This window comes from Salvelinus fontinalis, chromosome 28, assembly GCF_029448725.1.
Source record: "Salvelinus fontinalis isolate EN_2023a chromosome 28, ASM2944872v1, whole genome shotgun sequence".
NCBI lineage: Eukaryota > Metazoa > Chordata > Actinopteri > Salmoniformes > Salmonidae > Salvelinus > Salvelinus fontinalis.
In genome coordinates, this window is record NC_074692.1 from 46,706,986 (window position 1) to 46,730,509 (window position 23,524).

At 44.8% G+C, this 23,524-nt stretch overlaps 1 protein-coding gene across 2 annotated transcripts in view; it reads right to left on the reverse strand.

Annotated features, from left to right (window-relative positions):
- The window catches only part of LOC129826795 (death-associated protein kinase 1-like), a 112,907-nt gene extending 91,531 nt beyond the window's left edge, over positions 1 to 21,376 (reverse strand). The window contains exons 1-2 of one of the 2 annotated variants that reach the window (XM_055887870.1): positions 21,196 to 21,376; positions 20,343 to 20,550 (exon numbers count right to left, since the gene is read on the reverse strand). In XM_055887870.1, coding sequence (XP_055743845.1) covers positions 20,343 to 20,404 — 62 coding nt within the window. In that variant the 5' untranslated portion in view covers positions 20,405 to 20,550; positions 21,196 to 21,376. Of the gene's footprint in view, positions 1 to 20,342; positions 20,551 to 20,679 lie in introns of both variants that reach the window. The other variant, XM_055887869.1, reaches the window with a different exon arrangement.
- Between the last annotated feature and the right edge of the window lie 2,148 nt (positions 21,377 to 23,524).

Here is a 23,524-nt window from a genome sequence, read left to right on the forward strand (position 1 = left end):
TAAGTCACAACATGACAGAGTGTTTTGACATGAGTAGCTTGCCACAGCTAGCGACAGTTACAAAAGTAGACTTCACCAAGTCCTCATCAAATGCTCACTTAGTTGACGTTAGCTGGCTTGCTAGCCAAAAAAGGAAGTTAGGTATCTAGCAAGCAATCTGTGCTACTTACAATGCCTTGCAAAAGTATTCGCCCCCTTGGCATTTTTCCTATTTTGTTGCTTTACAACCTCTAATTTTAAATGGATTTTTATTTAGATCTCATGTAATGGACATACACAAAATAGTCCAAATTGGTGAAGTGAAAAAAATAACTTGTTTAAAAAAAATCTAACAAAAGAAGAAAAAGAAAAGAAGTGGTGTGTATATGTGGTCACCCCCTTGAAGCCCTTAAATAAGATCTGGTGCAACCAATTACCCCTCAGAAGTCATATAATTAGTTAAATAAAGTACACCTGTGTGCAATCTAAGTGTCACATGATCTCAGTATATATACACCTGTTCTGAAAGGCCCCAGAGTCTGCAATACCACCAAGCAAGCGGTACCATGAAGACCACGGAGCACTCCAAACAGGTCAGGGACAAAGTTGAGAAGTACAGATCAGGGTTGGGTTATAAAAAAATATCAAACTTTGAACATCCCACGGAGCACCATTAAATCCATTATTAAAAAATTGAAAGAATATGGCACCACAACAAACCTGCCAAGAGAGGGCCGCCCACCAAAACTCACAGACCAGGCAAGGAGGGCATTAATCAGAGAGTCAACAAAGAGACCAAAGATAACCCTGAAGGAGCTGCACAGTGGAGATTGTGGAGTATCTGTCCATAGGACCACTTTAAGCCGTACACTCCACAGAGCTGGGCTTTATGGAAGAGTGGCCAGAAAAAAAATAAAAATAAATAAGCAAACATGTTCGCCAAAAGGCATGTGGGAGACTCCAAACATACGGAAGGTACTCTGGTCAGATGAGACTAAAATGTAGCTTTTTGGCCATCAAGGAAAACGCCATGTCTGGAGCAAACCCAACACCTCTCAGTACAGTGAGACCGAACATCATCCCCACAGTGAAGCATGGTGGTGGTAGCATCATGCTGTGGGGATGTTTTTCCTCGGCAGGGACTGGGTAACTGGTCAGAATTTAAGAAATGATGGATGGCGTTTCAGTCTTCCAGAGATTTGAGACTGGGACGGAGGTTCACCTTCCAGCAGGACAATGACCCTAAGCATACTGCTAAAGCAACACTCGAATGGTTTAGCGACTGGAACAAGCTGCAACAAACACTCAAACTGGACTGTTTTATCTCCATCGTGGACACTCTTACTGACAGTTGTGGCTGCTTTGCGTGACATATTGTTGTCTCTACCTTTGCGCCCTTTGTGTGGTTGTCTGGGCACATAATGTTCGTACGTATTGAGCTGCTACCATGTTGTGTTACTACCATGTTCTTGTCATGTGTTGCTGCCTTGCTATGTTGTCTTAGGTCTCTCTTTATGTAGTGTTGTCTTGTCGTGATGTGTGTTTTGTTCTATATTTATTCTGTATACACTTTCTTTTGTTATCCCAGCCCCCGTCCCCGCAGGAGGTCTTTTGCCTTTTGGTCGGTCGTCATTGTAAATAAAAATTTGTTCTTAACTGACTTGCCTGCTAAAATAAATCACATAAAAATTAAGGGGAAACATTTAAATGTCTTGGAATGGCCTAGTCAAAGCCCAGACCTCAATCCAATTAAGAATCTGTGGTGTGACTTAAAGATTGCTGTACACCAGAGGAACCCATCCAACTTGAAGGAGCTGGAGCAGTTTTGCCTTGATGAATGGGCAAAAATCCCAGTGGCTAGATGTGCCAAGCTTACAGAGACATATCCCAAGAGACTTGCAGCTGTAATTGCAGCTAAAGGTGGGTCTACAAAGTATTGAATAGTTATGCACGCTCAAGTTCGGTCTTATTTTGTTTCACAATAAAAAAAAATTGCATCTTTAAAGTGGTAGGCATGTTGTGTAAATCAAATGATACAAACCTGCAAAAAATCTATTTTAATTTCCATGTTGTAAGGCAACAAAACAGGAGAAATGCCAAGGGGGGTTGAAAACTTTCGCCACTATGTGGGAACACTGGACTGACGTCAAAGTGAACTCGTCTCACTGAACTCATCCTTGATACAGAAATAGCACTGTTACTGTCTCTGGATCTATTATGTTAGAGGACTTAGTGGAGTTTTCTATGTATGCAATCTGCAAACAGTAAGACAGGTGGGGAAGATCTATCCATTCAGAACATGTGCTTGCTTGCATTCATGGGATAAGATTGTGTACTAGATAACTAAATGAAAAACACGTCTGACTAAAACCAGTTTGGCAAGCATTTTCCTGCATGGATGTTGTCACTCATCTCAGCCATTTTGTATTTGAAATAGCTTCAGGTAACAGACAATATCAACGCCACATGCTACAACTTCAACAAGTTCATCAGGAAATCAGTCTATTTCAATTCATTAGGTCTAAAGACATCACATGACTGGGAATACAGATGCCTTAAAATATACAGTTGGTCACAGATGCCTTAAAAGAGAGAACCAGTCAGTATGTCATCATTTGCCTCATGCAGCATGACAGATCTTGTAGAGTTGATCAGGATGTTGATTGTGGCCTGTGGAATGTTGTCCCACAGCTTTTCAATGGCTGTGCGAAGTTGCTGGATATTGGCGGGAACTAGAACACGCTGTCGTACACAATGATCCAGAGCATCCCAAACATGCTCAATGGATGACATGTCTGGTCACTGTGGAGGCCATGAAAGAACTGGGACATTTTCAGCTTCCAGGAATTGTGTACAGATCCTTGCGACATGGGGCTGTGCATTATCATGCTGCAACATGAGGTGATGGTGGCGGATGAATGGCACGACAATGGACCTCAGGATCTCATCACGGTATCTCTGTGCATTCAAATTGCCATTAATTTGGCAATTTGTGAGTGAGGAGTCAGGTGGACAAGGCAGGCGTTACAGCGGTCAGTACAGTGAGGAGTCAGGACAAGGCAGGCGTTACAGCGGTCAGTACAGTGAGGAGTCAGGACAAGGCAGGCGTTACAGCGGTCAGTACAGTGAGGAGTCAGGTGGACAAGGCAGGCGTTACAGCGGTCAGTACAGTGAGGAGTCAGGTGGACAAGGCAGGCGTTACAGCGGTCAGTACAGTGAGGAGTCAGGTGGACAAGGCAGGTGTTACAGCGGTCAGTACAGTGAGGAGTCAGGTGGACAAGGCAGGCGTTACAGCGGTCAGTACAGTGAGGAGTCAGGACAAGGCAGGCGTTACAGCGGTCAGTACAGTGAGGAGTCAGGTGGACAAGGCAGGTGTTACAGCGGTCAGTACAGTGAGGAGTCAGGACAAGGCAGGCGTTACAGCGGTCAGTACAGTGAGGAGTCAGGTGGACAAGGCAGGCGTTACAGCGGTCAGTACAGTGAGGAGTCAGGTGGACAAGGCAGGCGTTACAGCGGTCAGTACAGTGAGGAGTCAGGTGGACAAGGCAGGCGTTACAGCGGTCAGTACAGTGAGGAGTCAGGACAAGGCAGGCGTTACAGCGGTCAGTACAGTGAGGAGTCAGGTGGACAAGGCAGGCGTTACAGCGGTCAGTACAGTGAGGAGTCAGGACAAGGCAGGCGTTACAGCGGTCAGTACAGTGAGGAGTCAGGTGGACAAGGCAGGCGTTACAGCGGTCAGTACAGTGAGGAGTCAGGTGGACAAGGCAGGCGTTACAGCGGTCAGTACAGTGAGGAGTCAGGTGGACAAGGCAGGCGTTACAGCGGTCGGGTACAGTGAGGAGTCAGGTGGACAAGGCAGGCGTTACAGCGGTCAGTACAGTGAGGAGTCAGGTGGACAAGGCAGGCGTTACAGCGGTCAGTACAGTGAGGAGTCAGGTGGACAAGGCAGGCGTTACAGCGGTCAGTACAGTGAGGAGTCAGGTGGACAAGGCAGGCGTTACAGCGGTCAGTACAGTGAGGAGTCAGGTGGACAAGGCAGGCGTTACAGCGGTCAGTACAGTGAGGAGTCAGGTGGACAAGGCAGGCGTTACAGCGGTCAGTACAGTGAGGAGTCAGGACAAGGCAGGCGTTACAGCGGTCAGTACAGTGAGGAGTCAGGACAAGGCAGGCGTTACAGCGGTCAGTACAGTGAGGAGTCAGGTGGACAAGGCAGGCGTTACAGCGGTCAGTACAGTGAGGAGTCAGGTGGACAAGGCAGGCGTTACAGCGGTCAGTACAGTGAGGAGTCAGGTGGACAAGGCAGGCGTTACAGCGGTCAGTACAGTGAGGAGTCAGGTGGACAAGGCAGGTGTTACAGCGGTCAGTACAGTGAGGAGTCAGGTGGACAAGGCAGGCGTTACAGCGGTCAGTACAGTGAGGAGTCAGGACAAGGCAGGCGTTACAGCGGTCAGTACAGTGAGGAGTCAGGTGGACAAGGCAGGCGTTACAGCGGTCAGTATAGTGAGGAGTCAGGACAAGGCAGGCGTTACAGGTTAACAGACAGACCCATTCTGCTGTATGCTCACACACACACACACACACACACTTGTGACGCACCCTCCATTCACTGTTTGCACAGTTGGCAGAGCTCCAGTTGTCCTCTATTCAATGTAGGAGATGAATGGTTCAAAGTATAAGTAAAGCCTGACTTCTACTATTCTTGTACAAGGCTACATCATGTCTGGAACGGAGACACTACAGGTAGTGCTACCACCACTACTCTCCAATGGATTTCCACCCCCCAGTTTCCCTGCTATAACAGCAGTGCATCTCCCAGACTATGACGTACCCAGACAGACGAGCTGTAGTAACACTCAGCCCTCCTCAATGACACGGGGCATTGTCGTGTCAGGGAAAAGTGGGTCAATGGGTGGGAAACATTGCATGTCTGGGACTGCCCCTCCTCTAGCTCTGCATTAAGAGGTGCTGGGGGTTATTTTAAAGGCTCAGCAACCCACTGTCACTGAAGTACAGGCTTCACCCATGTGTATACTACTGTACACTAAAGAATCAGGGTACAGTACCCTGTGTACGGCCCTTACACTAACTACCACAGACATGATGTACGCTCACTGATCACACACACCCCAATTAGCGCTAGGCAGCTGCAGATCTGACGCAGCGTATTACAGCGACATGCAAACACACACACACACACCGCTGAGATCATGTTACTACAGAGACCAACACACACCGCTGAGATCATGTTACTACAGAGATCAACACACACCACTGAGGTCATGTTACTACAGAAACCAACACACACCACTGAGGTCATGTTACTACAGAGACCAACACACACCACTGAGGTCATGTTACTACAGAGACCAACACACACCACTGAGATCATGTTACTACAGAGACCAACACACACACCACTGAGATCATGTTACTACAGAGACCAACACACACCGCTGAGATCATGTTACTACAGAGACCAACACACACCGCTGAGATCATGGTACGAGAGACCAACACACACACACCGCTGAGATCATGTTACTACAGAGACCAACATACACCACTGAGATCATGTTACTAGAGAGACCAACACACACCACTGAGATCATGGTACGAGAGACCAACACACACACACCGCTGAGATCATGTTACTACAGAGACCAACATACACCACTGAGATCATGTTACTAGAGAGACCAACACACACCGCTGAGATCATGTTACTAGAGACAAACACACACCACTGAGATCATGGTACGAGAGACCAACACACACACACCGCTGAGATCATGTTACTACAGAGACCAACATACACCACTGAGGTCATGTTACTAGAGACCAGCACACACCGCTGAGGTCATGTTACCACAGAGACCAACACACACCGCTGAGGTCATGTTACTACAGAGATCAACACACACCACTGAGATCATGTTACTACAGAGACCAACACACACCACTGAGATCATGTTACTACAGAGACCAACACACACCACTGAGGTCATGTTACTACAGAGACCAACACACACCACTGAGGTCATGTTACTACAGAGACCAACACACACCACTGAGGTCATGTTACTACAGAGACCAACACACACCACTGAGGTCATGTTACTAGAGACCAACACACACCACTGAGGTCATGTTACTAGAGAGATCAACACACACCACTGTGATCATGTTACTACAGAGACCAACACACACCGCTGAGGTCATGTTACTACAGAGACCAACACACACCACTGAGGTCATGTTACTAGAGACCAACACACACCACTGAGGTCATGTTACTAGAGAGATCAACACACACCACTGAGATCATGTTACTACAGAGACCAACACACACCGCTGAGGTCATGTTACTAGAGACCCACACACACACCGCTGAGATCATGTTACTACAGAAACCGATACACACACACACACAGCTGAGATCATGTTACTAGAAACCAACACACACCACTGAGATTATGTTACTAGAGACCAACACACACCCACACCACTGAGATCATGTTACTACAGAGATCAACACACACCATTGAGATCATGTTACTACAGAGACCAACACACGCCACTGAGATTATGTTACTAGAGACCAACACACACCCACACCACTGAGATCATGTTACTACAGAGATCAACACACACCATTGAGATCATGTTACTACAGAGACCAACACACACCACTGAGATCATGTTACTAGAGAGACCAACACACACCGCTGAGATCATGTTACTAGAGACAAACACACACCACTGAGATCATGGTACGAGAGACCAACACACACACACCGCTGAGATCATGTTACTACAGAGACCAACATACACCACTGAGATCATGGTACTAGAGAGACCAACACACACCGCTGAGATCATGTTACTAGAGACAAACACACACCACTGAGATCATGGTACGAGAGACCAACACACACACACCGCTGAGATCATGTTACTACAGAGACCAACATACACCACTGAGATCATGTTACTAGAGAGACCAACACACACCGCTGAGATCATGTTACTAGAGACAAACACACACCACTGAGATCATGGTACGAGAGACCAACACACACACACCGCTGAGATCATGTTACTACAGAGACCAACATACACCACTGAGGTCATGTTACTAGAGACCAGCACACACCGCTGAGGTCATGTTACCACAGAGACCAACACACACCGCTGAGGTCATGTTACTACAGAGACCAACACACACCACTGAGGTCATGTTACTAGAGACCAACACACACCACTGAGGTCATGTAACTAGAGAGATCAACACACACCACTGAGATCATGTTACTACAGAGACCAACACACACCACTGAGATCATGTTACTACAGAGACCAACACACACCACTGAGATCATGTTACTAGAGACCAACACACACCACTGAGATCATGGTACTAGAAAGACCAACACACACACACCGCTGAGATCATGTTACTACAGAGACCAACACACACCACTGAGGTCATGTTACTAGAGACCAACACACACACCACTGAGATCATGTTACTACAGAGACCAACACACACCACTGAGATCATGTTACTACAGAGACCAACACACACCACTGAGATCATGTTACTAGAGAGACCAACACACACCGCTGAGATCATGTTACTAGAGACCAACACACACCACTGAGATCATGGTACTAGAGAGACCAACACACACACACCGCTGAGATCATGTTACTACAGAGACCAACACACACCACTGAGATCATGTTACTAGAGACCAACACACACCACTGAGATCATGTTACTACAGAGATCAACACACACCACTGAGATCATGTTACTACAGAGACCAACACACACCACTGAGATCATGTTACTACAGAGACCAACACACACCACTGAGATCATGTTACTACAGAGACCAACACACACCACTGAGATCATGTTACTACAGAGACCAACACACACCACTGAGATCATGTTACTAGAGACCAACACACACCACTGAGATCATGTTACTACAGAGACCAACACACACCACTGAGATCATGTTACTAGAGACCAACACACACCACTGAGATCATGTTACTAGAGACCAACACACACCACTGAGATCATGAGAGGAACTTCTCACGTCCCAAATGGCACCCTATTCCCTCTATGGAGTGCACTACTTTTCACCAGGACCCACAGAGGGCCCCGCAGAGGAGCCCATAGGGAGACCCATAGGGCTCTGGTCTAAAGTAGTGCACTATATAGGGAACAGGTGCCATTTGGGGCACACAGGAAGACTAATGCTGGGGCTAAATGGGGACGCTATAGGCTGACTGATGACCCTGCACACAGGAAGACTAATGCTGGGGCTAAATGGGGACGCTATAGGCTGACTGATGAGGACCCTGCACACAGGAAGACTAATGCTGGGGCTAAATGGGGACGCTATAGGCTGACTGAGGACCCTGCACACAGGAAGACTAATGCTGGGGCTAAATGGGGACGCTATAGGCTGACTGATGACCCTGCACACAGGAAGACTAATGCTGGGGCTAAATGGGGACGCTATAGGCTGACTGAGGACCCTGCACACAGGAAGACTAATGCTGGGGCTAAATGGGGACGCTATAGGCTGACTGAGGACCCTGCACACAGGAAGACTAATGCTGGGGCTAAATGGGGACGCTATAGGCTGACTGAGGACCCTGCACACAGGAAGACTAATGCTGGGGCTAAATGGGGACGCTATAGGCTGACTGATGAGGACCCTGCACACAGGAAGACTAATGCTGGGGCTAAATGGGGACGCTATAGGCTGACTGATGACCCTGCACACAGGAAGACTAATGCTGGGGCTAAATGGGGACGCTATAGGCTGACTGAGGACCCTGCACACAGGAAGACTAATGCTGGGGCTAAATGGGGACGCTATAGGCTGACTGAGGACCCTGCACACAGGAAGACTAATGCTGGGGCTAAATGGGGACGCTATAGGCTGACTGAGGACCCTGCACACAGGAAGACTAATGCTGGGGCTAAATGGGGACGCTATAGGCTGACTGAGGACCCTGCACACAGGAAGACTAATGCTGGGGCTAAATGGGGACGCTATAGGCTGACTGAGGACCCTGCACACAGGAAGACTAATGCTGGGGCTAAATGGGGACGCTATAGGCTGACTGATGAGGACCCTGCACACAGGAAGACTAATGCTGGGGCTAAATGGGGACGCTATAGGCTGACTGATGAGGACCCTGCACACAGGAAGACTAATGCTGGGGCTAAATGGGGACGCTATAGGCTGACTGAGGACCCTGCACACAGGAAGACTAATGCTGGGGCTAAATGGGGACGCTATAGGCTGACTGATGAGGACCCTGCACACAGGAAGACTAATGCTGGGGCTAAATGGGGACGCTATAGGCTGACTGATGAGGACCCTGCACACAGGAAGACTAATGCTGGGGCTAAATGGGGACGCTATAGGCTGACTGAGGACCCTGCACACAGGAAGACTAATGCTGGGGCTAAATGGGGACGCTATAGGCTGACTGATGAGGACCCTGCACACAGGAAGACTAATGCTGGGGCTAAATGGGGACGCTATAGGCTGACTGATGACCCTGCACACAGGAAGACTAATGCTGGGGCTAAATGGGGACGCTATAGGCTGACTGATGAGGACCCTGCACACAGGAAGACTAATGCTGGGGCTAAATGGGGACGCTATAGGCTGACTGAGGACCCTGCACACAGGAAGACTAATGCTGGGGCTAAATGGGGACGCTATAGGCTGACTGATGAGGACCCTGCACACAGGAAGACTAATGCTGGGGCTAAATGGGGACGCTATAGGCTGACTGATGAGGACCCTGCACACAGGAAGACTAATGCTGGGGCTAAATGGGGACGCTATAGGCTGACTGATGAGGACCCTGCACACAGGAAGACTAATGCTGGGGCTAAATGGGGACGCTATAGGCTGACTGATGAGGACCCTGCACACAGGAAGACTAATGCTGGGGCTAAATGGGGACGCTATAGGCTGACTGAGGACCCTGCACACAGGAAGACTAATGCTGGGGCTAAATGGGGACGCTATAGGCTGACTGATGAAGACCTTGCAGCGTTCTCCCCACAGAGCAGACTCATCAATATCTATTATACAAAGAGCTCCTCTGAGCAATCCAGTCGATTATTTAGTAACAAAACATGGAAAATCAAAGTGGATAGATCCCAACTCTAATGTACGGATGTAGGTAACTAATGTACGGATGTAGGTAACTAATGTACGGATGTAGGTAACTAATGTACGGATGTAGGTAACTAATTCAAAGTTTATAGATCCCAACTCTAATGTACGGATGCCACACACCACGGTCAGTCGACTGCAGCTTAACAAATGGCACCTCATTCCCTATGACCAACACTAAGACCAGGCTCTATGTCCAGAGACTAAGACCAGGCTCTATGTCCAGAGACTAAGACCAGGCTCTATGTCCAGAGACTAAGACCAGGCTCTATGTCCAGAGACTAAGACCAGGCTCTATGTCCAGAGACTAAGACCAGGCTCTATGTCCAGAGACTAAGACCAGGCTCTATGTCCAGAGACTAAGACCAGGCTCTATGTCCAGAGACTAAGACCAGGCTCTATGTCCAGAGACTAAGACCAGGCTCTATGTCCAGAGACTAAGACCAGGCTCTATGTCCAGAGACTAAGACCAGGCTCTATGTCCAGAGACTAAGACCAGGCTCTATGCCCAGAGACTAAGACCAGGCTCTATGTCCAGAGACTAAGACCAGGCTCTATGTCCAGAGACTAAGACCAGGCTCTATGTCCAGAGACTATGAACATAATATGGCAGCCCCCTCACCACCTGGTCCGGCCCATCAGGAAGTCCAGGATCCAGTTGTAGAGGGAGGTGTACAGTCCCAGAGTCCTTACCTTAGTGATGAGTTTAGAGGGCACTTTAAAAAGTGCCACAGTATGAGTCATTATACCCATAAAACCTAGCGGTCAAACAGAGAAATGGTTCCATTCATTTTTCACATTGGGGATTTTAGAAACACTTAAATAAGGACTGTGTTTTGTGGAGGATAACCCTGGTGTGATGTTTTGATAACCATGGAAATCTCTCTCGGTCATGGTGACTGATTCAGCTCTATTTACTGCTTCGAATTAGCATCAAAGTACACATCATGCAAAACTTTGCTATGAGACTCGAAATTGAGCTCAGGTGCATCCTGTTTCCATTTATCATCCTTGAGATGTTTCTGCAACTTGATTAGAGTCCACCTGTGGTAAATTCAATTGATTGGACATGATTTGGAAAGGCACACACCGGTCTATATAAAGGTCCCACAGTTGACAGTGCATGTCAGAGCAAAAACCAAGTCATGAGGTCGAAGGAATTGTCTGTAGAACTCCGACACACAGATCTGGGGAAGGGTACCAAAACATTTCTGCAGCATTGAAGTGGCAGCATTATGCTGTGGGTATGTTTTTCAGAGGCAGAGAGACTAGTCAGGATTGAGGGAAAGATAAATGGAGCAAAGTACAGAGATCCTTGATGAAAACCTGCTCCAGAGCGCTCAGGACCTCAGACTGGGCCGAAGGTTCACCTTCCAACAGGACAACGACCCCAAGCACACAGACAAGAGAACGCAGGAGTGGCTTCGGGACAAGTCTCTGAATGTCCTTGAGTGGCCCAGCCAGAGCCCAGACTTGAACCCGATCTAACATCTCTGGAGAGACCTGAAAATAGCTGTGCAGCGACACTCCCCATCCAACCTGAAAGAGCTTGAGATGATCTGCTGAGAATAATGGGAGAAACTCCCCAAATACAGGTGTGCCAAGCTTTTAGCTTCAGGTGGTAATCGCTGCCAAAGGTCCTGAATACATTTTTTGCAAGAATTTCTAAAAACCTGCTTTTGTTTTGTCATTATGGGTTATTGTATGTAGATTGATGAAGGAATAAACTAATTGAATCAATTTTAGAATAAGGCTATAACGTAACAAAATGTGGAAAAGGTCAAGGGGTTTGAATACTTTCCGAATGCACTGTATTTGCCTGTACCCCCCCCCCCCCCCCCCAATAAATTGAATGCTAATTAGCTGCTAATGTAGCTACCATAAAGATCTACAAATGCCATGATTATCTGGATGAGATCGAGACAAAGAATCTCTGGATTAACTCTAAATGTAGTAATGAATAAATCTGCAAAATTTTTCAAAAATTGGCAATTCTGTAATCTTTAAACTGTTAGCAAGACACGCAGGAGGATTACAGGGATTTGTAGTTTTGCATGATGTGTACTTTGCTGCTAATTCGAAGCAGTAAAGAGCCGAATCAGTCACCATGTCCGAGAGAGATTTCCATGGTTATCAAAACATCACACCAGGGTTATCCTCCACAAAACACAGTCCTTATTTAAGCGTTTCTAAAATCCCCAATGTGAAAAATAAATGGAACCATTTCTCCGTTTGACTGCTAGGTTTTATGGGTATTATGACACCGTTACTGTGGGGCTCTATGGTGTTGAATGCTGAGTTGTAGTCAATGAATAGCATTCTCACATAGGTGTCCCACTTATCCAGGTGGGAAAGGGCAGTGTGGAGAGCAATAGAGATTGTGTCATCTGTGGTTCTGTTGAGTCGGTATGTGAAATGGAGTATGTCCAGGGATGATGGTGTTGATGTGAACCACAAACAGCCTTTCAAAGCATGTTATGGCTACAGATGTGAGTCATTTAGACAGGTTACCTTGGAGTACTTTGGGCACAGGGTCTATAGTGGTTGAAATTAGTCACCCCTTGATTTTTTTCACACATTATGTTGTGAAAATTGATTGAGATGTGTCATCACTTCCCTATACACATTACCCCCATAATGTCAAAGTGAAATGATGTTTAATTAATAAAACATTTTAAGGTGAAATTTCTCGAGTCAACTAATTCAACACCTTCCTAAATACACAAAAATATGGTGAAAATAAAAACACATGTAAAGTTGGTTTCATGAGCTGAAATAAAAGATCCCAGAAATGTTCCATAAACACAACACACTTATTTCTCTCATATTTTGAGCACATACTTGTTTACACCCGTTAGTGAGCATTTCTCCTTTGCCAAGATAATCCATCCACCTGACAGCTGTGGCATTTTCAAGAAGCTGGTTAAACATCATGGTCATGACACAGGTGCACCTTGTGCTGGGGACAATTAAAAGCCACTAAAATATGCAGTTTTGTGACACAACTCAATGCCACAGATGCAAATTGACTGACAGCAGGAAAACCCACCAGTGCCGGAGAATGTTCATTATTCTACCATAATCTGCCTCCAACGTTATTTTTGAGAATTTGGCAGTACACCCAACCGGCCTCACAACTGCAGACCACGGATCTCCACATCCAGTGGGTTCGTCTGATAAAACTCGGTTTTAACCAAAGAATTACTGTACAAACTGTCAGAAACCCTCTCAGGGAAGCTCATCTGCTCGTCGTCCTCACCAGGGTCTTGACCTGACTGCAGTTCAGCGTCGTAACTGACTTCAGTGAGCAAATGTTCACCTTCGATGGTGGTGTGCTCTTCAAGGATGATTTCCAGTTTCAACTGTACCGGGTAGATGGCGTGTATGGTGTCGTGTGGGCGAGCGGTTTTGTGATGTCAACGTTGTGAACAGAGTGCCCCATGGTGGCGGTGGGGTTATGGTATGGGGCAGGCATAAGCTACGGACAACAAACACAGTTGCATTTTATCGATGGCAATTTGAATGCACAGAGATACCGTGATGAGATCCTGAGGTCCATTGTCGTGCCATTCATCCACCGCCATCAACTCATGTTTCAGTATGATAATGTACGGCCCCATGTTGCAAGGATCTGTACACAACTCCTGGAAGCTGAAAATGTCCCAGTTCTTCCATGGCCTGCATACTCACCAGACATGTCACCCATTGAGCAAGTTTGGGATGCTCTGGATCGATGTGTACGACAGTGTGTTCCAGTTCCCGCCAATATCCAGCAACTTCCCACAGCCATTGAAGAGGAGTGGGACAACATTCCACAGGCCACAATCAACAGCCTGATCAACTCTATGTGAAGGAGATGTGTCGCGCTGCATGAGGCAAATGGTGGTCACACCAGATACTGACTGGTTTTCTAATTCAGACCCCTACTTTTTTTTAAAGGTATCTGTGACCAACAGATGTATATCTGTATTCCCAGTCATGTTAAATCCATAGATTAGGGCCTAATTTATTTATATCAATTGACTGATTCCTTATATGAACTGTAACTCAGTAAAATGTTTGAAATTGTAGCATGTTGTGTTGAACATGATGTGAATGACCTCTGTACCCCACACATACAGCTATCTGTAAGGTTCCTTAGTCGAGAATTTCAAACAGATTCAACCAAAGACCAGAGACGTTTTCCAATGCCTCGAAGGGTACTTATTGGAAGAAGAAAAAAAGCAGACTGAATATCCCTTTGAGCATGGAGAAATTATTAATTACACTTTGGATGGTGTATCAATACACCCAGTCACTACAAAAATACAGGTGTATCCGGCAAATACAACTCATTTGCCAGAGGGGAAAGGAAACCACTCAGGGATTTCACCATGAGGCCAATGTTGACTTTACATCAGTTTAACGGCTGTGATAGGAAAAAACTGAGGTTGGATCAACATTGTAGTTACTACACAATACTAACCTAAATGACAGAGTGAAAAGAAGGAAGCCTGTAAAGAATAACAAAAATATTCCAAAACATGCATCCTGTTTGCAAGAAGACATTAAAGTAAAAATAATTGTGAGAAATTAACTTTAATGTCCTGAATACAAAGTGTTGTGTTTGGGGCGAATCCATCAGAACACATCACTGAGTACCACTCCTCATATTTTCAAGCATGGTGGTGGCTGCATCATGTTATGGGTATGCTTGTCATCAGCAAGGACTAGGGAGTTAAGAACAAAAAGAAACAGAATAAAGCTAAGCACAGGAAAAACTCCTAGCGGAGAACCTGGTTCAGTCTGCTTTCCACCAGACACTGGGAGCATTTCAGCAGGACAATAGCCTAAAACACAAGGCCAAATCTATACTGGAGTTGCTTATCAAGATGACATTGAATGTTCCCGAGAGGCCCAGTTACAGTTGACTTAAAAATCGGTGTGAAAAGACTTGAAAATTGCTGTCTAGCAATGATGAACAAACAACTTCAAAGAGAATTAATATTTTTTTTAAAGAATAATAAAAGCAAATAATAGCAAATATTGTACAATCCAGGTGTGCAAAACTCTTAGACTCACAGCTGCCAAAGGTGATTCTAATATTGACTCAGGGTTGAATACTTATCTAATCAAGAGTGTTTTTTCTCTCGCAATGTTAGAATATTTCTTTCACATCAGTATTTTGTGTAGATCGTTGACACAAAAATACACAATTCAATCCGTTTTAATGTAACACAAAATGCAGAAAAACTAAAAGGGTGTGATTACTTTATGGCACTGTAGCTATTAGACTGGGTCCTGGTAATAGTATGCGTCCTGGTAATCAGTCTAGCCCCGCGGCCTTGTTAATGTTTGTAATCGAAGATAGTTTGCAAGCTGTCACGATCGTCTGAGAGAGAGTGGACCAAGGCGCAGCGTGTGCAAAATACTCTTTTATTTTAGAGAAAGGAAAAAAACACACAACGAACACTTTAACAAACTGAAACAAAACAACAAACGATCGTGAAGCTATAGACGTACATGCACACACAAGCTACAAACGTACAACATAGACAATTACCCACATTAACCTAGTGCCCATGGCTGTCTTAAATATGGCTCCCAATCAGAGACAATTAATGACATCTGTCTCTGATTGAGAACCATTCAGGCAACCATAGACACAGCTAGACACCTACACTAAACACAAACCCATCTACTCTACTTAACCCCATAAACCATACAACCACCCTAGACAATACAAAAACACATACCTTCCCCATGTCACACCCTGACCTAACTAAAATAATAAAGGAAACAAAGAATACTAAGGCCAGGGCGTGACACAAGCCTTGCAACATCCGACGAGTGTCAAACCCGGCTTAGTAGGATTGGATGTTAGTCCTGAATTTATGTTTTGACTGTTTGATGGCTCGTAACAGCGCGTAGCGAGATTTATTATAAGCGTCCGGATTGGTGTCTTGTTCCTTGAAAGTGGCAGCTCTAGCCTTTAGCTCAGTGCGGATGTTGCATGGCTTCTGGTTGGGATCTGTACGTACGGTCACAGTGGGGACGACGTCGTCGATGCACTTGTTATTAAATGAACCCCGGAACATATTCCAGTCTGTGCTAGCAAAACAGTCCTGTAGCTTAGCATCCTCTTCATCAGACCACTTCCATACTGAGCGTGTCACTGGTACTTTCTGTTTGAGTTTTTGCTTGTAAGCAGGAATCAGGAGGATAGAGTTATGGTCTGATCTGCCAAATGGAGGGCGAGTGAGAGCTTTGTACGCATCTCTGTGTGTGGAGTAAAGGTGGTCTAGAGTTTTTCACCTCTGGTTACACAGGTGACATGCTGGTAGAAATGAGGTAAAATGGATTTCAGTTTTCCTGCATTAAAATCACCAGCCACTAGGAGCGTCGCCTCAATGTGCATTGTCTTGTTTGCTTATGGCCGTATACAGCTCGTTGAGCGCGGTCTTAGAGCCAGCATCGGTTTGTGGTGGTAAATGGACAGCAAGAAAAAATATAGATGAAGTCTCTTGGTAAATAGCATGGTCATGAGGTATTCTAACTCAGGCAAGTAAAACCTCAAGATCGCGCACCAGCTGTTATTAACAAAGAGACACACACCTCCCCCGAAGCTGCAGTTCAGTCTTGATGAGGCAAACCAGCTAGAAGTATATTATCTATGTCCTTGTTCACCCATGACCCCGACAAACATTGGGTATGTCTTCCGGTCCCGTTGGTAGGATAGTCTCGAACGGAGTTCATCCAGTTTGCCAATAGAACTTGGTCTCGTCTAGGAGCCCACTCGTCTTCCTCTTGCGCCGTCTCTTCCTCTTTCGAGTCCCGGGAATTAGGGCCTTGGCCCGGAATGAGCAGTACATCAAATCAAATTTGTCACATGCACCGAATAAAACAGGTGTAGAACTTACAGTGAAATGCTTACTTACAAGCACTTAACTCTATTTAAAGTGACTATACATAGATAATAAACAGCGAGTAGCAGCAGCTGGTGACCTCAATGCCATTGGATGTATCCCGGAACATATTCTAGTCTATGCTAGCAAAACAGTCCTGTAGCTTAGCATCTGCGTCATCTGACCACTTCAACAACAGCGGTCGACTCATTGAAGTAGAAATCTTCATCCAAATGGAGTTTAGTGATATCTGTTCTGATGTCCAGAAGCTGTTTTCAGGAAATGTACAAAACAAGATCAGCGTAAATAAAAACAGTACATAGCAGAATAGGTCATGAGGCCATTAGACTGCAGCCTTCAATGGGCTGATGGGGACTGACATCTGAGGCTCTATTCAGGAGACAGCCTCCAGATCTGGGGGACCCACCATGACAGTGCTGGGAGAACGGGCCGTGCCCCCTCATATCCACCCTACGCAGGGATTCAAAAGTGGGCTGTGTGTGTGTCTGTTTAACCCAAGCAGCACGCCACCACCGCGGGGCTATTTAAACGCTTCAACACCACTAAAGGGGCCGTACAAAAGATCTGGCCCCGCCTACACAACCGTTCTTATCAAGCATAGGCTGCGTTCCAATAATCTCTTTCCTGAAGTGTGTGCACTTGTTCACTACATCCCACAAATCTAAAAGCACTGGATTGGTTGAGGCTAGTGGGAGTTTCCTCCATATTTCTGATTTATAACAGTCATTTCCTTTCAAAATTAGTGAAGTGAACAAGTGCAGACTTTAGGAAGGAGCAATAAATGAGTTGTCGCCCCAGAGTAGGAGGATGTGTAACAGAATGATATAACTCCCTAGACTCAGAATCAACCAAGTACCTTGAAACCCTCCGATTAGTAATTAGCCAAGGCCTCAGCCAGTCAGTCCGTGTCTTTCCAAGGTTTTATCAGCCTTGGGGATTTCTGGAGGATCTACAACTTTTTATCAGTACAGACAGCAGAGATACACTTTATTACCAAAAGTATGTGGATGCCCCTTTCTGCTATAACAGCCTCCACTCTTCTGGGAAGGCTTTCCACTAGATGTTGGAACATGTTGGAACAAGAGCATTAGTGAGGTTGGGCTATAAGGCCTGGCTCGAAGTCGGCGTTCCAATTCACCCCAAAGGTGTTCGATGGGGTTGAGGTCAGGGCTCTATGCAGGCCAGTCAAGTTCTTCCACACCGATCTCGACACACCATTTCTGTATGGACCTCAACCCTTCTGTATGGAATTACATATAGAATCCCTATTAATGTAGTATGATCTCAGTGGGTCTAATCATAGAATTACATATAGAACCTCTTAATGTAGTATGATCTCAGTGGGTCTAATCATAGAATTACATATAGAACCTCTATTAATGTAGTATGATCTCAGTGGGTCTAATCATAGAATTACATATAGAACCCCTATTAATGTAGTATGATCTCAGTGGGTCTAATCATAGAATTACATATAGAACCCCTATTAATGTAGTATGATCTCAGTGGGTCTAATCATAGAATTACATATAGAACCCCTATTAATGTAGTATGATCTCAGTGGGTCTAATCATAGAATTACATATAGAACCCCTATTAATGTAGTATGATCTCAGTGGGTCTAATCATAGAATTACATATAGAACCCCTATTAATGTAGTATGATCTCAGTGGGTCTAATCATAGAATTACATATAGAACCCCTATTAATGTATTATGATCTCAGTGGGTCTAATCATAGAATTACATATAGAACCCCTATTAATGTAGTATGATCTCAGTGGGTCTAATCATAGAATTACATATAGAACCCCTATTAATGTAGTATGATCTCAGTGGGTCTAATCATAGAATTACATATAGAACCTCTATTAATGTAGTATGATCTCAGTGGGTCTAGGAGGACTAGTAAAGATGTGTCATGAATGTGATCATGTATTAGCTTTTAATAATGTGGCATAAACACAACCAGTCCTGATGTTGTCAAACAACCACTTGGAACGTCACTCCTGTTGGCTACACGTTTGTCCCCTTCACAAAGTCAGTCCAGCGTCCAAACAGTGCACTGCGATGACGACACATCTGCTCCTAAAAGAAAATAGCCTTGTAATGTCATCAGGCCCGCTACACCGGTAGCGTCACGGTCTCGGCCACTTGTCTCTACCTCGGGGGAATAGAAGTGGTCTAGTTGAACCCTACGTGGTGCACTACTGTTGACCAGAACCCTGTGGACAATACAAGACAATATGGTGCACTACTGCTGACCAGAACCCAAATGGACAATACAAGGCAATATGGTGCACTACTGCTGACCAGAACCCAAATGGACAATACAAGGCAATATGGTGCACTACTGCTGACCAGAACCCAAATGGACAATACAAGGCAATATGGTGCACTACTGCTGACCAGAACCCAAATGGACAATACAAGGCAATATGGTCCACTACTGTTGACCAGAACCCAATGGACAATACAAGACAATATGGTCCACTACTGTTGACCAGAACCCAATGGACAATACAAGACAATATGGTGCACTACTGTTGACCAGAACCCAATGGACAATACAAGGCAATATGGTTCACTACTGTTGACCAGAACCCAATGGACTATACAAGGCAATATGATGCACTAGTTGACCAGAATTCAATGCCATTTTGGATGCACACCATATAGAGAGGAACAGTGAAGCTATACGGAGAGAGGAGACATGACTGTAAATGAACTGTGAGATAAAGATTCACTACAGTAGGGCTGATAGAGGGGCGCTGTCAGCCGCTTCATGAGGAACACTGTCAGTCTGACACAATAAGAGTCATGGTAACAAGCCAGTACATCAAGCCATCAGCTTAAAACTTCATTAAGGATTCGTAACTCAGAGATGTGAGAAATATTTCAGGAAAAGTTGCTGTCTTTCTGGTCATAAATCAGGAACTCATAATCGTATTCAGTATTATATTCGTCTGGTTACAACATCTATCCATCAATCAGAGATAATATAGTCACGATGCTTTGCGTAACTAAAGAGGTTTTGACAGAGAGAGCCTTTAAAAGGGGTTGCAAGCCGGTCTTTGGCTAATATAACTGATCACACGGTCACTATTCCATAATGTAACACACAAATGTAATAGTATGATATCGTGGTTGCATAGAAAAGCACACCACCAGACCACCACAGTATAGACTCAGACCCGGTTGGTAGTGTTCATTTACAGCATTTATAAAAACTCACCTCCCCAGCTCATCTCCCATCTCATAATATTCCTCCACATTCTGCTGGTTGAACCCAGTCATGTTGTCAGGCGGTTCTTGCTCCCAAGCTGAGGATCCCAAAACAGCTGCATACAGCCTTCTTTCAGCAGTCTCCCATCCCGGTCCCGGTTAACCGACCCAGCCGTACCTGGCCACGGACCCTCTTCATATCTGCTCCTTTATTAATTCTAAGAGGTTAAAATGCAAGATGGTTAGTGTACATATTGTTGTGTAACGGTTCAATGGTACACCGAGTTGGCATAAACACATTCTTCAACAAAGAGAGGGTTCACTTGGAGAGGGGGAAAAAGCTGCACCTTGCTTTGTGAGACGTCACGACTTTCACTCACTGGTCTCGCTTTTCGCTCTCTAGTTTTCCACGAAGCACGTCTACCATGAAGCACGTCTACCATGAAGCACGTCTACCTTTCAGTAATGTGCCACTAATAAGAAAATGGAGTAGTGTACACAGTCGTCGGCTCCAGGTGAAACATAGATAGTCGACTGGCAGGATTGGAGTAGCCAAGGAAACGACTGGTATGTGTCCGGGAGTAGCTCTCGCTGCCAGTCAACGAAATGCGACTATATTATTCTTGTCAAGTCAAATCGTTATTTTCTACCCCCCAGAGCAGGTGTTTAGCCGTTTTAGAAGCGGACAAAACGCCCCAGTAAACAAATACAACTGCGTTATTTAATATAGCTTAATTGGTAATCAAATAAAATAGATTTTGGCCCTTCTTATCACCCAATAATTGGGAGAGTAACCCCCGACTAAGCTGCTCACATTCGTTGGAAAAATGTAAACGTATCGATAATAGAATAACGCGTTTTACCGTCTCCCAGCAGTCCGTGTCAATATAGAAGACAGGCTAATATATTATCCGAGGCGGTGAAACAAAGTACCGTTTCCTTTCGGAGAACATAAAAAGGGAATGTTGCAGGAAATGGACGGATTGTAACAATGTAGCTCCTCATGGTGTGTGGGCTGCGTGTTCCACTACATGTAGTAGCGGCCTGGACCGCTAGGGGCGGCAGAGAACGACTGACTCATACAACTCTACATTTAGTCATTATTACACTCCTATACAATAGTGATGTGAGCGTTGAACTGACTCTGACATAGATGCAGCTGCAAACAAGTTAAGAACAATGGATCCAGAGATGAGCATTTACAAAATGTACAGATATGAAAATAGTTTACAAAATATAGAGATAAATTCACTGTTTTAAAAAAAAGTTACTTGGCCAAAATAGTAGGCATATTAACGTGACGCAGGTAAAAAGGCAAACCTAGTAGGCTAATTGACAGATCATCAATACAAAACTCCCATAGTTGAGTATAATCTGGTAGAGCTCTTTAACACCATCCTGTCTCTAGTCTATCCAGAGAGGCAAAGCAAGAGGTTTTACTGCGCCCAAAATCTTCCCACAAACTGAAGAATTGTTCTATGGATGTCTCTAACCACGTTTCCATCCACAGTTTTTATGCAAGTAAAGTCATACCGTTAACAACAAAGAATCACAACATCTGTGACGGAAACAGGACGTTTCGGAACAATTTGTTCGTTCCTCATGGTGGGATCTTTAAGTATCGGGTAAAATGAAGTACGCAAGACATGGCGGTGGAAACGCTTTTATGCGCAAAATGTGAAATAATAACCATCATATAGAAGTAAACTTGGAGTCACGCGATGACATGGTCTGTGTTCCTCCCACTACGACTTGGCAGCAGTTTATTAGGCGACAGATTTAAATACATTATGATCAACTTCACAGGGTGGTCAAAGTGCAAGGTGATGAGCTTGATGCTCATTTCAATACATATTGAGTGTCTTATTCTGGTGACAAAAACAAATGATCTTGCTCCTTTGTCCATAATAATCTCACCATGTACGCTTTAATCGCGCTGTAACGAATGGTGCTAGAACGTACGTGACAATACCAGCGTGGGCCCACTCGATATATAACGCAACATTGTTTTGGAGAGAAACCCATCATTCGACATGGTGGGACGGATGCCTGACTGCCGTTTGACAAATATAAATATTCTCGCTCTTCTCCATAATAATATCATCATGTAGACGAGCCTACCCGTACTGTATCTGCGAGACTAGAGTAGGCACATTTACTTTTTAACCTAACAGTTTTTGTGACAACTATCGATAGAGTTGAACATTAGATGTGTATTCAGTAAGTTACATGAAAAGTTAAGTGAAACATTGTGTGTGCATTATGTCATCAGGAACTTGATCCGCAACAAGTCAGTTTGATGAAAAATGTGCATATTTCGAATATTTTAAAATATGTCACCAATTGGATGGAAACAACTCATTTGCCACGAGGTTTATTTGATCGAATATAAGTTTAATAATCGTTAAGTTGTTAGGAATGACCTGATATAAGTGGACCACGTGGCATTTCGGTAACTTTGAAAAAAGCAACTTTATATCGGAGTTTTGTCTTTTTTCATAGAGCTAGATAGAGGACTCATCATGGACATAACCTATTTTAGCATGATTTTAGCCATCCAGGGTCTCCACCGTTTAAAAAGTAGTCAACTAGGTGGCGATTCCTATGAGTTGGGAGAAATCAGCCAATGAAGGAGAAGACAATTATGAGTCTTCTATCTATCTCTATGGCCTGTTGTCCACACACGTCTCTGCCTTCTCAATGGCTAGAATAGTCCCACCAGATCTCGCCTCCCACCTACCATTCATCTTTGAGGATATGTGATTTCTATTGTTAGACCGGTCACTTGACTATCTTGTCAATGTAATATCATCTTTGCTCTAGCGCAGTTCTTACAGAATGGGGAGAACTGGCATCGTAAAAGACCATAACCTGGCATGAACCATTCATACCTTTTAAACAGGCCAATTATTTAATGAACAGTGATACACTTTAACTGAAATAGTATTGCACACTTTACATGACAATGGTTAATACCTCACACGTTAATTAAATCAAAGGCATAATTTCCATAAACATCAGCATTTTCTGATAAAATATGAAAGCACCCCCCGAAATGGGAGAAACCAATTAACAAGAAGTGTGAAACCTGTGGATAAAGCCTTCAATTGACTGGCATGCACGGTAGACAACTTCGAAACCAGTTTGATTTCAACAGCAGTGGTGAGTAGGGCCAGAGTGGAAGAGGTAAAA